This window comes from Calypte anna, chromosome 7 (genome assembly GCF_003957555.1).
Source record: "Calypte anna isolate BGI_N300 chromosome 7, bCalAnn1_v1.p, whole genome shotgun sequence".
NCBI classification, from domain to species: domain Eukaryota; kingdom Metazoa; phylum Chordata; class Aves; order Apodiformes; family Trochilidae; genus Calypte; species Calypte anna.
In genome coordinates this window covers 26278550-26295562 of record NC_044253.1, presented here as the reverse complement: position 1 = coordinate 26295562, position 17013 = coordinate 26278550, and the positions used below count along the sequence as shown (strand labels likewise).

The window sequence follows — 17013 nt, the reverse complement described above, 5'->3', positions numbered from 1 at the left end:
ACAAAGTCTTGGCTTGGTGCTGAGTGAGAAACAGCCTCATCATCCTTTTAAAAAACAAAACAAAACAAACAAACAAAAAAACACCCCAAACCCCAAAAAGCCTGGAAGAGCCCAGGGAAGGGAGCAGAACCTGTCCCAGTATCCATCTGAGCATCCTCTCTCCCAGCCACCCATCAGAGAGGTTCAGAGGTGTGGGGGCACATTCATTGCAGCTCAGTGTTATTTTCTTTAGGATGAATACATTTCTGGCTATAAAAATTTCCATGATCCAAGCAAGCAATATAGATAATAGATATATTACTTAGATATAGCTAATTTCACACCAAGACCACAGCATGGATACCATGTCACTGAGTTTCACCCTCCCTTCTGCATTCCTACATGTTTAGGTCTCTGTGTTGGAGGGACCAGTGAGCCCTGAGCATTTTCAGGGGAGATGAAAGCAGATCTGGATCACAGATGCCTGACACATCAACACTTAGGACCCAGGTCCTGCCCTCCAGCAAGCTGTGTGCCTGGGGCTGCATCAGCAGGTTTTAACTGATGGATTTGGAGAAGGAAAAAATATTGTTGCAGATAATCAGAGGCTGTGGGTACTGGGGACTCCAGAGGAATCCCTGCCACCCACCGCCCCCCAAAACATCCAGCCAACACTTTTAAACAGCCTCCCTCCATCATGCTGATTTGTAGGAGCTCAAAACTACCTCTCAGCAATGAACATTTACCAGAAATGCACATTTGGCTACGCAGAGCAAGACCTGGGGCTTCTTAAAGGGCAATGCACAAATGTGCGTTGACACATTCCACTGCAAATGCACTGCACCAAGTCTGAAATCACATTTGAAACAACCCTCAGTCCCCACTGACACAAGCCCTCCAAATCCAGGCTGTATGAGCTAGATGGCCAAGTGCTGGCATTTCACAGGAGTTGATGAAGTACTCCATGTCCTGGAGCACCCATTCCAACCCTACAGCCAGAAGAGCCCAAATGTCTCCTCCTGAAGGAGCTACAGCTGCCCTTCCAGCTGTACCAGCATATCTTACAGCCAGCTGCCACCCCCACCTCACTTGTGGTCCCAAAGCAACCCCTATCCCAAGGCTGTTACTTTACGTACAAATTTGGGCTCTGCCCACTGAGACCTTTGTAGGCTACAGCTGGAGCAACAGGTGATGCTCCCTGTTCTGCAAAGTGATGCCAATGTTACTGGCAAGGACAGGGATGTGAGCAGGACATTGCTCAGCATCACTGTTCTGGTCCTCTTGCCCTCCATAAGCACAGTGGTTTAGGGGGCTTTGGCCGTGAGCAACTTTGCCCAGGAAGATGGGTATCTGCATCTGGACAACCTTGTTCCTGTGTGCCAGGGACCTTCTCTCCAGGACAGATAGCATCACCCTTTCAACCAGGGTTGTTCTGCAGCAGCTCCCACATGCTAGGTAAGGCCACTCTGCAGAGGCACACAAGCATTGATGTAAACAGGAGGGCTTGTCCTCTCCATTCAGGAGGGAGACAGTGAAAGGGTGCTAGAACTGAAGTGGAGCTGGTTGTCCTGTCATCAGAGGATGTTTCCAGAAGATATAGATGGAGAAGCTTGATTTTAAATGGTTCAGTGGGCTGCAGGGACAAGAAGGATGATATCTGCTGAACTGAGTCCAGAGGAGATCATAAAGATGCTTGGAGGACTGAAGCACCTTTACTATGGAGAAAAGGTGCCAGTTGGGAGCTGTTCAGCTTAGAGAAAAGAAGGCTCCAGAGACCTTAGAGCACCCTCCAGTACCTGAATGAGCTGTAGTAAAGCTGGGAAGGGACTTTGTACAAGGGCATGTACAAGCGATAGGATGAGGGGGAACAGTTTCAAACTGAAAGAGGAGAGATTTAGATGAGCAAATTCTTTGCTGTGACGGTGGTAACATTGGCTCAGGTTGTCCAGAGAAGCTGTGGCTGTCCCATCCTTGGAAGTGTGCAAGGCAAGATTGGATGGGGCTTGGAGCAACCTGGTCTGGTGGGAGGTGTCCCTGCCCATGGCAGGGGGTTGGAACTGGATCATCTCTGAAGTCCCTCCCAACCTAAAGCAGTCTGGGATTCTATGGTCTAGAGACTAGATGGGAATCATATCTGAATGACTTTGAAAGAAAAAGGTTGGATCTACTTAACCTATCTGAACTTCAAGGTATCACTGAGACGCTCTGCTGAGCCACAGACAATGCAAGCAAGTGTGCAGGATCTGCTCTGATGGGGCACAGATCCGTGGGTTTGTGAGAGAACCTTCTACGTGGCCTAGGCAGAGCTGAAGCAGACAATGAGACACAGAAACAGGACTTATCCTGCAAGGGAAACATCTCTGACACACCACACCCTGGTTCACAGGAACCATGTGAAATGTCAGCAAGGACCTCTGGGACTCACATCTTACTCCCTCCAGAACCAGCTTAAGGTCCATGCCCATCCGCTGTCTTCAGAGTGTTCAGGCTAGAGTGGAGTAAAGCACCAACAATTCCCCGGGGCAGAACAGAGTCACACACAAAATGTCAGTTTTTCCTTCCATTGGTTTTTCTGGTTTTCACTCACTGATGGCTTTTGAGGGAAATTCAGATTTCTTGCTCTTAATTCAGTTTCCGTGGGACTTTTTAACCATTCTGATATTCCTGCATGCAAGCACACATCAACACACATCTTGGAGCAGCAAGGAAGCAGGACAGGAGCTCTCATAATTGTCCTACCATGTCCATTCCAACACACACATGGATATCTTCTTGACTAAAAGGCCAGTTTGGTGCTAAGACCCCGTTCCACAACACCAAGAAACTGTTTAAAGCGGATGAAATACATCGCACTGAAGGCAACAGAGGAAAAGAAGATCAGCAACAGAAACCAGAGTGGTACTATAGTTAATTTTTTTCTTTTTATTTACACCACAAGAATAACAAGTTGTCATAATGTGGTACAAAATACTGGACTCCTAATAAAGTTGAAATTGAAGTTGGTACTGTCAGAGAAAGACACCATTGGCCAGTTAAAAAAAAAAAAAAAAAAAAAAAAGAGGAAAAAAACCCTCAAACAAAAACAACAACAAAACCCAAACAAAACAAAAAAAAAACCAACAAGAATGAGAAAAATATTCCAACTCTACCAAGTAATAGAAAGGACCATCAGAAAATCTAGCACAAAGAATGCTACCATCACTTAAAGTAGGGTCCATACAATAAGAGTGAAATTGTGTCTAAATTACAGCGTAAACCGGTAGCTGCTACCAATGGTGACGTCATACTGAGCATGTATAGGTATAAAGTAGAATATAATATAGTTACAACTTTTTGATACTACATATCTGTAATAAGCTCTTGGGTGAATAATGTTTCAACCCCCCCCCCACTTTTATATATATATTATATATATAAGTTTGTCATCCTCATAAATTGGAAAATAGCGCCTCCACTATGGAGCACAGAAAAGTGTTAATTTATTTTCTTTCAATAGGATACTTTTTTCATCAATATCAAAGACAAAGAGAAGATGAGCTGAGAACGAGCTCAACTTCGTGACAAAGAAGAAACATGTTTTCCTTTTGATGTAAAGTCTCGTTTTAAACCACAGTGTTGCACAGTACACGACTGTTTAAAGTGAAACCCAGCAATAATACATCATGGAAAAGTAATTTTAAAAAAGTTAACGCAGCTGTGCTGAAGAGTTAAAACTCTTTAAAGTCCTCGTCATTCATCTCCTTAGAATTAACAACTCCATGTGTTGACAAAGGGTTACATCCAACCTCCCCACCCAGCCAAGAAATCCAACCAAAAATACCAACCCAAATTAAAAGTTAAAGAAATAATAAAATAATGACACAGGCAGTTTACTTTGTGTGTTCTGTGTAGTTTCCCTAAAAACACTGTTTCCACATAAATACAATAAACTCTATTATTGGTAAGTCACAAGTGCTAGATAAATGTCTTTTTTTTTTTTTTTTATTTCTTAAAATGAGAAATGTTTAAGTAGTCCTTTTTTATTTACTCTCTCTCTCTCTTTTTTTTTTTTTTTTTAACAATAAAAAGCACAATTCCTTATCAAGTTCAGTAAGACGCAAAAAAATGTTCCCACTCTCCTTCCTTTGTGTGTAGCTGTGTGGGTGCGTGTGTGGGTGCACGTGTGGGTGACAACAACATCCCAACCTTTAGTCTCCGCAAATGCCACGAGAGGAAAAAAAACCCCAACAAACAAACAAACAAACAAACACATAAAATAAAATAAAAAAAAACAAAACAAAAAAACCAAACCCAAAAAACAACCCAAAAAAACCCAAAACCACATTTTTTTTTTTTTCTTTTTCTGTTTTCAAAGCTGCCAAGTTTGGCGTGCAAAATCTGTATACAATATAAAGACATGCCAACCTTACAGACCATGCAACCTCAAGGTGTAGGAAACTTAAAAAAATATATTCATATATATTTATATATATATTTATATATATCAATGCCCATAAAAGACGTGGGCCCAAAAAAGTTTACAAAAGGAAGAATGGAATGAATACATGACTGTGACTAATAAAAAAAGGAATGTTTTGTATCGAAAACAAACAAAAAAAAGAAACAAAAAAAAAACCCCTCAAAAAACCAACTCCAATGCTTTACTTGTGTACTGCAAACTGGGCCTCACTTCTCTGTAAAGAGGATTTAAAGATGCTCTTTTCTTTCCAAGCAGGTATAAAGGATGCCCTGGGCAGCACTGAGCTGGGATTCAGGAGCAGTGCTGCCAGCACAGCCACCTTACGGCAAAGTCATCCGAAATGAAGAAGCTAATGGCTCAAAAAGGTGAAAAAAATCCCCTGGGGAGCCCCCAAATGAGGGCTCTTTCTCCCCTCTCAGCACCCACACCGTCCCCAAAGAGCATCCTGATCTCACCCAAGGAGGGAGCACTGCAGCAGAACAATTCAACATCGCTGGGAGTTTGGAGAAGACAGGCTCTGACGTCTTGGGGTAAAAAAAAAATAAATCTTCCCATCCCTGGAAAAAAAGCTGAGTGAAAACAATGGAAAGAAATGAAGGCAGCATCCTGACAAGCTCCTCCAATTTTTAAAAAGAAACCGGCTGAGCACAGCCAGGCAGAGGCTCTCAGGGACACAAAGAAGAAGAGAAAAAGCTTTGCCACAACGAAGAGGAGAAATACAAAAACCCACCAGGGAAGAGCTGACAACAGGAACAATCGTGTAAACGTGGTTACTGCCCACAGTGTGTACATGGTGAATGGAAACATTAAAGTCAGTCACCAGATTTGGCAGCCAGATTCATTTTGGATCACAGCAGCAAAGTGGTCGGTTGGAAAAAAAAAATAAAAGTAAGAAAAACAAACCACAACATCTGCAGGTATGTTGTGTTTTTACACAGGGAGATTATTTTTAGAATACACTAAGGATGGTCCTACGTGACCAAAGCTATTTGTAATTTCAACACGTACTTGAGTTTGCAAAACTCAAATACAGTAGTGTCTGGTTTCTAAATTGCATTATAAACTGAGGAATAAAAAAAACCAAAAAGCCTCTTGCATTTGCTCACACATATGATTATGTTTCAACTTCCTCCTGCGAGTGAGTCCTGAATGGAATGAAAACGGCCGCTTCGAGAACTGGAAAAGAAGAAGTTACTGGAAGCGACCCCTGTCAGTTGTCATTGCAACAGAATAAAATAAGAATAATAATTAAGAAAAAGCTACCCTTGGTTGTTGGGACGAGGGGCGTGTGCTATCCTACACTGCTGTAAGAAGGCACCCGTGTCAATCCGTTTTCCTCGGAGCTGCTCGAGCTCTTCACGGCAGACCTCCGGTCCTTCTCCCACCACCCTCCGCAGGAGGTCACAGCCGAGGCTGAAGGTCCACAACAACCTCCTTGGGGGGGGGTTGGGAAAAAAAATAAAAAAGCCTTCAGGAAAAGTTCTCCAACGCTACCAGCGATGGGAAGAAAAGGAGAGAAAGAGAGAGGGTGAAAGAGGAGGTGGGGAGGTGCGTGTGTGCGTGTCTGCGCGTCCGTCTGTCCGGCCGAGAGAAAAATGCCAGCTGTCCCACCAGTGTCCCACCAGCTTTCCCGAGGGTGGGCAGCTGCTGCTGTCACCGGAATCTTCACGAAGGACGGAGACATCGCCCACTGGAATACTACTATGTTGAAGGTAAGAAAATTCCTTATTTTCTTTACACAGCTACTATAACAGAATGAAGGAAATATACAGCCGGCGGTAGCATTATACAAAAGAGCTCATCGCGTTCCCTCCTCCTCACTAAAAAATGCACCCTTGCTGAAAAATAAACTCTGACAATCTGCCACAGTTCCTTATGCCTGCAGAAAGCTGCTCACTGTACAAAAGACTTCAGGAAAAAAAGAGGGGAAAAAAATAAAAGGGAAAAAAACAATAAAGAAAGTAACATTCAAGCAAGAAAAGAGAAAAGTAGAAGGAAAAAAAGGTTTAGACACTATTGCCGTTCGGAAACGAAACCTGCCAAATAGAAAATAAATGTCAGAGTCACACAAACAAGGCTTCTTTAGGGTTTCATGAAACATCAATATAAAAATTAACAGCAAATTCATAGTCTTTGCTATAAAAAACTCATTTTTTTCTTTTTGTTAGAAAAGGATCACAACTAAAAACCTTAAATTAAAATACAAATGTTTAGGGTAGTTGCCCAGTGGCTAACGTGTTGGCTTTCTGAAAAACTTTCCAACTTGTCATCTCAAAGTCCTCGAGTTTCAACCTGGATCCTTTTCCAAAAGCACCTTTGACATTCCAATTTGCAAATCTGTCCCTAGGGAGCTTCCAATGGCTACTGTTATAGTATGCATTTATTACATATATTTTTTTTCTATAAATGCATCATAAATATTTTTAATCAGTAATTCATAAGAATCCCATTTCTAAGCTTGGAATACATTTGGAATATACATTATACACATATATATATTTATACCTAACAATTTAAGCAATATCTCATGCTAGTTGCTTTTAATAAAAAGCATTCCAGTCTTAAACCTGCATTTGTGTCTAATACATGCTTCAACAACCAAATTGGTAAATTCAATTATTAGATAGTGTAGAAGAGAGAAAACATTTGAAAATTTGCTTTTAAAAATGGTTGAATTTCAAAGACCCAACAGTATTTGCCACCTCTTTTGGCAACTACCTTAATTTTTTTTTTCAATACTTTTTCTTTTTCCATTTTTTTTCCAGAAACAGCAATGAAAGAAAACAAAACAAATCCAAACTTGTAGACAGTTTTTGGAGACGCTCTGTTCAGCTGATGCCTGCTTCCCACCAACATGCCAGCACAAGCCAAAAAATCTTCCTTCCTGATGGCAGTTCTTGGCTTTCCCAACCAGAGGAAAAATATTCACGAACTGCTGTGTTCTTTATCGTTATTTTTTTTTTTTAATTTATTTATTTGTTTATTTTTACTTAAGGCATTGTTCCTCAAACTTCAGAAAATCCAGCTGCACCAAATCCATCAATTAAAAAAAAAGGCACAAACTCATCTTCAGATGGCTTTGGAGACAATAAAGCTGACTCCATCTGGGCTACCATTTCCCCCCTTCTCTTTCCCTTTCCTTTAGATGCAAGATGAGTCCCTCTTTCCCTGTCCCTCCCCATTAAAAATACACCATCTCCCATTGTTCTGGTTTCGACAAGAATGTCGTTGACTCACAGGCAGGCAAGAGCCATTGAAAAAATCCAAGAAATGAAACTACAAGATGGGTCGAGTGGTTCAAGCGGAGATTGCTGAATTGTGGGTAATCAAATCGTAAGCACCAGTTTTACATTAAGGTTTGTTTGCTTTATTTTCGTATGTGTTGATGAATCTTTGATTTTTATTTTTTGTATTTTTTTTTTTCTTTTGGCAACTCTGCCAAAGACTTCATGGGCATCGTTCCCCGTTCCACTCCCAGTGAGGATGAGAGGAAGAGTGCCCATTGTGTCAGTCTGCTCTTCACTGGCATTTTTTTTTTCAGCAAATATATACTGTAGACGCATATATATATGGAGAGATGTTTCTCATTTGCTTTGTTTTACACCTGGTTGTCCTTCCATATTCTGGAAAAAACCATGACAGGACGCAGGAGTAACAAGAGAAAGCTTCTTGGCAGAGCTTCAAGACAAAGACAAACAAACAGGAGAACTCCAGCTTGAAGGTGAATGCTACAGGGGAGGTTCCTCTTCCATGGGTTCATCATCAGGTCTGAGCCATTTCACCACCAGGCATGATGGGAAGGGAGGGAAGAAAGAAAACAGGGTTGAGCATGACAGAGTCAGATGATCTGTGGAACCAAGTCTCATGCCTTATGTTCCCATCACCTTCCTACCCAGGCAGTTGTGCTCACCTGGAATCAAATCCTGCCACCAAGAAGGCTTTTCAAACAATCTGTTTTCACTGCACTTGTGCAGCGTTAACATTTTTTTGCACTAAAATCAACTTCCTCTCATGGTCCAAAACCATGCTCAGCTTCTGCTAGAGCAGCCACAGTGTGCACCATTCTAATGTCACACAGGGACTTCACGGCAATGTGGTTCTCCTGCAGTCCAGGAGGTCTTTAAGCAAACCCAAGGAGGACAGAAGATGTGGGGAATGTGTGTGAAATGGTTAAATAGAGAGGACCAACTCAGAAGGCTACCCACCGTGGCCTGGGCAGACTCCAAGATGTGATGATAAAAGGTAAGGAAAGCAACTCACCTCTTCTCAGCTGGCTTCACGCCCACTGACAGAGATGCCATGGCTGTTACTGTTTCTGCCTCCTCGTTCTCACATTTCTGTGCTTCAACCAAGGAGTACCCCACAGTGGAGGCGTAACGCTGGAGTGAATGCCAGTATTTGCCTGGGGAGAGAAGAGGTCATTAGGGCACCTGCACCAGGACAAGTCCAGCACCACACTCCTGTTTTCCCATACCCAGCAGATGGCTGAGACCTGCTTGGGGGAAGGCTCATCAGACCTAGAGAATCATAGAATCATTTTGCCTGGAAAAGAGCTTGAAAATCGAGTCCCACCATTAACCCATCACTGCCAAGGCCAATGCTAAACCACGTCCTCAGCACATCTACACTGCTCTTTAATGCCTTCAGGGTTGGTGACTCCACAATTGCCGTGGGCAGCCTGTGCCAAGGCCTGACAACCCTTTTGAGGGAGAAATTGTTTCTAATATCAAATCTAAACTTCCCCTGGCACAACTTGAGGCCATTTACTCTTGTCCTGTTACTTGGCAGAAGAGACCATCCTCCCCCTTTCTCCAACCTCCTTTTGAGATGATCTCCTTTTCTCCAGGCTAAACACTCCCAAGTTACCTCTGCCACTCCTCACAGGACTTCTGCTCCAGACCCTTCCCCAGCTCCCTTGCCCTTCTCTGGACATGCTCCAGCCCCTCAATGTCCTTCTTGTCCTGAGTACACCAAAACTGGACCCAAGGATTCGAGGTGTGACATCACCAACACAATCCCTGCCCTGGTACTGCTGGCCACAGTATTGCTGATACAAGCCAGAATGCTATTGGCTTTCTTGGCCATCTGGGCACACCCTGGCTCATACTGAACTGCTGTTGACCAATGCCCCCCAGTAATTTTCTACTGGGCACCTCTCAGTCACTCTCCCCCAAGCCTAGAGCATTGCCTGGGATTGTTGTGACCCAAGGGCAGAACCCAACACAACACACAACCTTCATCTGTACTCCCTCTGACTTGAACAATCATCTTGAGGTCCTGCAGAGGAAGCTGAGGGTGGAAGTGGGAACACCTGCCAAGGGAATAGTTTGTGAGGTGAGGCTGGAAGGACCCCTGTGAGCTCTGAGCCTTACTTCAGTATTAATAGATGGTACTGCTTTTCTGCTGTGTCTTGAAAAGCTTAAGGACATATCTTAAGGACACACAGGATGTCAAACCAGGACTGAATCCCTATCTGCCTGGCAAAAAAGGACTCTCTTCTCCTTTGGATAGGGAAGAAAGGGGGGAGGTGGAAACTGGATGTTTCCAAGGACTTATGCATAACAAGTGCTGAAGGTGAGGATCCAAAATGCATGTGCAAAGCATCTCTCTGCCATGGTGAAAGGTGGCAGTCAGATAGCAAAAAGCAAGAACATCTCCTTTTTTACTTTGGAACCCTCAGAAACCTTTAGACCTAAGGAAAACCAAATGAGGGGGAAGGAGGCACTCCAGATTTGGAGTGGACATCTGCATTCAGTTCCTAACTATCACATTCTTGCCAAAGTTTTGTAGGAAGCAATACATAATAACAAATTGTAAGCAATACACCTCCGACTAGAGCAAACAGTGTAAGTCGTATCTGCTTTTTATGTCTTCATTTTGCCATGAGAAACACCCTTTTTCAGTGAGAAGAGCTTTGGAGGGAGAGAATAAAGAATGTCCTCTTGAACCCCAGGCAGGACACACCAATTTTGCTTATACCCAAGAAAACACAGCAAAGCAAGCTTAAAAGCAAGAACCTGTACAGTGAGACCAGCAGATGGGGAGAAGGGACCTGTTTTCAAACATCTTGCCTTCTCCTGTTCTAGACAGCAGATCTGAGGTTCTTATTTAAAGCCCCTTTCAATTTGCTGCAGTTATTTTAAGGGAAAAAAACACCCCAAAACCCTACCTGGGTGAATGGGCCCATACTCACTGTGTATCTCGATTACTTTCTCCATTGAATGCACCGCGTTAGCGTTTGCTCTCTGTTGGAAAACCTTATCTGGAAGAGGGTCAAGCTGGAAAGAGAGAGGAAGACCAAAGAAATAAAATCTCAAGTTAGAGGCCAGGCATTAAGCATGATTTAGAATCACAGAATACATCGGATTGGAAGGGACCTTTAGAGGTCATCTAGTCCAGTTCCCCTGCAGTGAGCAGGGACACCTTTAACTAGATCAGGCTGCTCAGAGCCCCATTAAGGCTGACTTTGAATTTCTCAAGGAACGAGGTCTCCACCACCTCTCTGGGCAGCCTGTTCCAGTGTTTCACCATTCCCAGAGAAAAGAACCTCTTCCTAATGTCTGATCTAAATCTCCCCTGCTCTAGTTTTAAGACCATTTAGCAAGTGGCTCTGCCATATCAAGCCTCCACCGTTGTCCCCTGGTTCTTGTTATCCACTTTCTGTTAAATATCCAAAATACACAGGTTTTTTGTTTGTGATACAGAGCGCAGCTTCCTCCAGCCTGATGCCACTCCATGCACACAAAGCTGCAGCTCCACCAGATGCAGCAACCAAAAAGCAGAGGAGCTGCCTGCCTGCAGCCACTGATGGGGACTATGAAGAGGCACTATTACAGACAAGAAAAATAAGACAAGTGATGCTGGGCTGCTTTTTTTCTTTTTTTTCAAAGTTTTCAGTACTTAAAAACTAAAATGGACCCAAAATATGGTAACATTCAGTCTTCTGGTTTTCATCTAAAGTAGCTTTTTAATTCTTCTAAATACCTAATTCAATGCATGTATTAACACATAAATGAAAAAGTCTGTACCCCAAGAGTAAATAGCCTAATCTTGGCTCTAAGAAACAGCAAAATACTGCTTTAAAGCCACACTCTCATGACTATACTTTCAGTGAGTGATGCTTCCTACCAGCCATAGAAGAGCAGCATCAGGTCTGTGTGCTAATCTTTAAAAAAGGTTGCCTTGAAGTTACCAGTAAAGCTCATAATTGGGTATTAAAAATCAGGCTTTTTTGATGCTAGCTTCTTTTCTTTGCACTTTATGCCAAGAACATGCTGCTGGCATTGAGATTTTAAGTTGAAAGATGACACAGAAAGCCTCCCCAAAATATTCAATGAAAATACACATAACATGCAGGTATTTTTTCTGTATTTTAAATGCAAATGGCATGTAGAGGATCTTTGGTTTGCTCTAAGATATATCCCATCCTCCCAGTGGAAGCACTGCCTTCATTACCAGCTGTTAACCACAATAAAATGTCAAAGTGCACTTAACAAGGAACATGGAAAAACTGAAGAACCTTTGTTTTGCTAGAGAGAGATGAATTAGGAAATGCCATTCTAAAAAAGTTCCTTTAAGTCCTCTCTCCAGTTATTCACAGAATCACAGGCTGGTTTGGGTTGGAAGGAACCATAAAGATCACCTAGTTCTAGCCCTCTTGCCACGGGCAGGGACACCTCCCACTATACCACATCAGGTTGCTCCAAGCCCCATCCATCCAGCCTGGCCTTCATCACTTCCAGGGATGAAGCAGCCACAACTTCTCTGTGCAACCTGGGCCAGTGTCTCACCACTCTCACAGCAAAGAATTTCTTCCTAATATCCAGTCTGAATCTCCACTCTTTCAGCTTGAAACTGTTCCCCCTTGTGCTGTCACTCCATGTGCATGTAAAAAGTCTCTTCCCAGCTTTCCTGTAGGCCTCTCTATTCCTCTAAGTTCTCCTCCAGTGACAGCAGAGCAAAGCTCCATTTATGAAACCTGGGTGGGCAGTACAACGCCAGCGGAGTTGCCTTGCAGGACTATAATGGCAACATGCTGGTTTGAATGCAGTTCCCCCAGCAAATCGGCAAAATAAGCTATCCCAGAAAAGAGGTGATTTTAGAGGTCTTGGAGATGCCAGCTATAGCCATAAAGAAATACCACACACCTCTTTCCCAACCCCCACAGTGCTGGCTACCAGTGGCAGCACAGACCACTGAGACCATACTTTAATTGGTACGACTGTTTTAGATGAAGAAAGAAAATCATTATTGGGTTTTTTTGTGTTTTTTTTTCTGAAGAGCTAATGAAGACTCCAAGCTACATTTGCATGGCTTCTGCCATCCTTTGGAAATGGCAGCAGCACAGTGACACTACACAGGCACAGCTCTGACAGCAGGTGGGAGAAAATAATGCAAAATTATTACATAACAATTATCATATTATATCATACAGATCTTATATTGTTACTAGTAGTTTTTAGATAATAATATCAAAAAGGTCTTCCACGAAAAGGAGATGAGGTTATTTGCTGCCAACAGGTAACACTAGGGACAGTATTGGTTTCCTCTGGCACAGCAGGAGCATCTGATTGGGGGGTAAGGATGCCTGAGTGGAGCATCTCTACTTGGCTCACACACTTGGACAAGAGCTTGGATTTGATTCACATGACCAAGACTTCCTGCAACCAACTAAACTCTCAGGAAGAAACCTTCCTCTTTTTAATTTATTTCCCCCTATGCTTGGTTCTTCAAAAAGAATGCGAATTCAGCACTGGCCTCAAAAGTTGGGTATCAAAAACAAAGAGATGTTAATTGTGGCTGAAAAGAAGTAGTCAAAGCTCAGCCAGAGATATTCCCCAGCAAATCAGGCACAGTTTTATAGTTATAAAAATTCTATAGCAAAGTTTAACTGCAACTTCTGTTCAAAGCCAAGAGAAGCTCCAGCCAAGAGATCTGCTCTTGCGACCACATAGCAGCCATCTGATAGGTGCTGCATGAGGACTATAAATTGTTCCGTTCCAGATTAATTATTACAAATTGTGCTTTTTATGAATCCTTCAGTCTAAAAATAATTCTGGCCTAAACTGGTTTCTGCATGACATTAAGTGGGGGCAAAAGCAATTCCTGGACCAATCTTTAACTAAGAGCTTTTTATCTCTTCTCAGTTGATATTGATATAAAGCACACACATCAGGCAGCCTGGGCACATGTGTGTTATTTTGCAGATGAATCCTTTCCATTGCATGCTCCTCCTCCTGAAACAGCACTCAAAGACACCAGCCTCACCCACCACACTCCTGGAAATGGAAGGAAATACTTCTGGGCACTGGACAAAGGTTTTAAGCAACTGCTTATTGTAACCTTCTTGTTTACTTGGGGTGTCCTGAGTCTGACACTGGACTATGCTACTTCCAAGTGAAAAATGAGAAAGCATTTGTAGCAGTGACAGGCAGTACTGCTGAGCTCCAGGACCAGGTCTCCCAGCACATACTTCCCGTCCCTCTCCCCACTGCTAGCAGGTCCCATGACACTGGAGCTTCAGGCACGGTGCTGGCATGAATGTGACAGGGAATGCTATGGAAGCCCCAGAGTTTAAACAGCAACACTGCTCTCTGAGAACAGACAGGTCATAAAAGGCCTTTTCCAGAACTGCTTTGAAGAGTAAAGGCTGGAGAAGCCCAAGTGAACAGCTTTGCATGGATGATGCTCAAGTCAGTAGCTGTGCAGGGATGATGCCTGAGTGAGCAGCTTTGCACAGATGATGCCCAAGTAAGGAGCTTCCTGGCTCCTCTGCCCTGCAGCGCTGCTGGCACGCTGCTGTCAGGGGGTGCTTTCAGGAATGGAGGAGAGGCACAGTGGCTTCCTGGTCTAAATCCTCATCAGCAGATATTCCCTGCATCCTTGTTCAACTGAAGCCACATTTTGCACAAATGAATTTGTAACTAAAGGAACGTAGGTACATTTTTCAAGCGACCTTTTCAAGCGCCTCATTTCACATTAAAATAATCTGCTGCAAAGCTCAAGCTCTGTTTTAATTTCCTGGACAGTCAGGATCAAGCTGGCTCTTGCCTTTGCCTAACGCTTTTTCCGAAGCAGGAGTTTTGATCTCCACTGGGGAAGGCAGACGCTTTGGGGAATGGCTCCATTCCCCTCATTTCCTACCATTTCCCGGCCCCACTCCTCTGCCAGGGAACCTCCCCGTGGCCCCGCAGCTGCCGGGCCTGGTGCACGCGCGCGGAATCGCCCGACACGCTGTACATCAACCCACATCAAAGGGCTGTGGGACAAAGCAACAGCAGTTCCCACCAACTTCCTTGCATTAAAAAGGTTCTCTAAATGACCTTGATAAAACTCGTGTTTCCTGCTTTTTGATGTGCAAGTCGGGGTATCTGCAGAGCCTTACAGCCCACCTAGGAAAAGTGAGAACAGGTCCATCTTGAAGTATTTTGAAGTGCCTTATAGCTGTGATGCAGTGATTCTGAAATAAAATATTGGAGGTTTTTTTTACCTTTAAGTATCAATATTCACTCTGCTAAAAGAAACCACTCGTGCACCTGACAACACCCAAGCTATCAGGACTGCTGAGATCTCTCCAGAGCCTCACACTCCTAAACAAGTTTGTGGCTTGGATCAGATGCTTTATCACATGTAGATCTTTGCACTATGTTGTGGTCATCAGCCTGCATCCCAGGAACATGTCAAACAACACCCTTTGTGTGTCATTTCCTCTGTCTTCCCTTCAAAGTGCATCTTACCATAAGAGCCAGCTGCACCCAATGCTGGAAGCTGCTGGAGGGACTGTCTGGTGACAGCAGTGCTGCACACTGAAGTGAGACAAGTCCTGCAGTAACAACTCCATTGCTTCCATGCTGGTGTGGTAGCTGGCTCCTGAATTTCTGGCTGTTCCAAAAGGCTGAACAGAGCCATGCTAAGAGCCTTATCAGAACTGCCTGGCACAAGGAGTAGATGCTCTATGGATGCTTGGAGATGGGATGCTGGATGACTGAAGTAACAGCTTTTGATGAATCCCAGCTGGTTTATCTCTTGGTTAGTGATATTTCCTGAGATACTGTCACCCTTTGTGTGGAGATACTGCAAGACAGTGCACTTCTCCAAAAGGCTGTTAGTCAAACACAGCTGATCTGCACCTCCCAGCATATCCAACATCCCAGAGCCGAGAAAGGCTGATGGTTACAGAACTGCAACTCTAAGTTAGAGCAAGTCTGCTCATGGTGGCTCACCACCAATCCCCAGAAGTCAGCTCACACTGGAGGAAGATCCAGAGCTGAACCACTGCATGTTTTCTCCTTTCTGTGGTGCTGCACCTTCAGGTGTTGACCACATGTCCTCCCTCAGCTCCTGCCCCAAAGGATTCTTCAGCAAAAAGGGATGATGAAGGATCCCAGGTGTGCTTTCCAAGGCAGGTGGAAGTTTTAGGAGGAACCTTCTTCCTTTACCATTTGACAGGGATCCACATGTTTCTCCTTGTGATAGAGGCAACTGCCTTCAGAGGTCTGTTCCATCAGAGACCATCTCAGCAGCCTCCTTGTGGCCTCTTATTGTGGCCTTCTGAGATTTGCTCCTTTCCATAGGGTACTCAGGGCAATCTCTTCATTAAAGAGGCAGCATAAAAAAATTCAAACACATAGCCAAGCCATTAATGATGCCCAAGGTTTCAGAACCACCCCCAAATCAGTGTGATTGCTTTTCTCCAAAGCTGAAATTTTTAGCTATATCTTGCATCAGGGATCACACTTCACTGCTGTTCTAGCTCATGCTATCAATCCTCAGTGATTGATTTGAAGAGCTCCAGAGCCCCAGCTACACCAGGACACCTGTAGCAGACATTGTGCCCAGGGTTGCAGGCTCAGCAAGCCCCTGCTTCTCTGAGCAAGGTGGAAAATCCATGCAAGGCACTTTTGTAGTCTACTGCACCTGTCCAGAACTCAACCATTAGGGCTGTACATGATGAACGTGCCTTCAAAAAAGACCAAAGAAGAAGGAAGAGAGAGGTCTGACCCAAACTAACCACTTACTCATACATGAACAAATAACAGAGGAATATGCCACTTGAACAGAAGTGTTTGCAAAGGTACAGCCACAGCAAATGGGCAAGAGATCCAGTCTGATTTTTGCTACTGTCAACTGATTTCTGTATTTCTTTGCTGCTGCATTTCTGTAGTACACAATCCTGAACTCCCTGAGTCCAAAGACATGTCAAATGCCACCCACTCCCAACTTTTAATTACCAGTCACACTAAAATGCAGGTGTGAGGTGCACATATGGTGCTGGCTACAACAGATGGTGATAGCCAGGCTGCAGAGAGGATGGGCATGGGAAATACAAATAATTTTTTCCTTAATGCCACTGGCAGTAAAAGTGGAAGGGGAAAAAAAGGCAGAAAAGCTTAAACATCTAATGTTTCCTGTGTGGGAAAATACCCTGACCTCCCCAGAACCTAAAATCTAGGGTGTGCTTCTCTGTCTTGCTCTTTCATTGCACTGGGCCTTTCAAGCCAACTTCTGTGATACAGCTGAGGCTTTTCCAACACAGCAATGTGCAGAAGACAGAAAATATGACAGAAAAAAATACA

The 17013-nt window shown here is 43.7% G+C and overlaps 1 protein-coding gene and 1 pseudogene across 17 annotated transcripts in view; both read right to left on the bottom strand.

Annotated features, from left to right (window-relative positions):
- Nucleotides 1-4203, bottom strand: part of LOC103529569 — a 49142-nt pseudogene extending 44939 nt beyond the window's left edge.
- Nucleotides 4204-7190: 2987 nt separating this feature from the next.
- The window catches only part of HDAC4 (histone deacetylase 4), a 259775-nt gene continuing 249952 nt past the window's right edge, over nucleotides 7191-17013 (bottom strand). For all 17 annotated transcript variants that reach the window (XM_030453803.1, XM_030453800.1, XM_030453789.1 and 14 more), the window contains 3 exons: nucleotides 10632-10716; nucleotides 8699-8840; nucleotides 7191-8206 (listed from right to left, as the gene is read on the bottom strand). In XM_030453803.1, coding sequence (XP_030309663.1) covers nucleotides 8167-8206; nucleotides 8699-8840; nucleotides 10632-10716 — 267 coding nt within the window. In that variant the 3' untranslated portion in view covers nucleotides 7191-8166. The remainder of the gene's footprint in view (nucleotides 8207-8698; nucleotides 8841-10631; nucleotides 10717-17013) is intronic.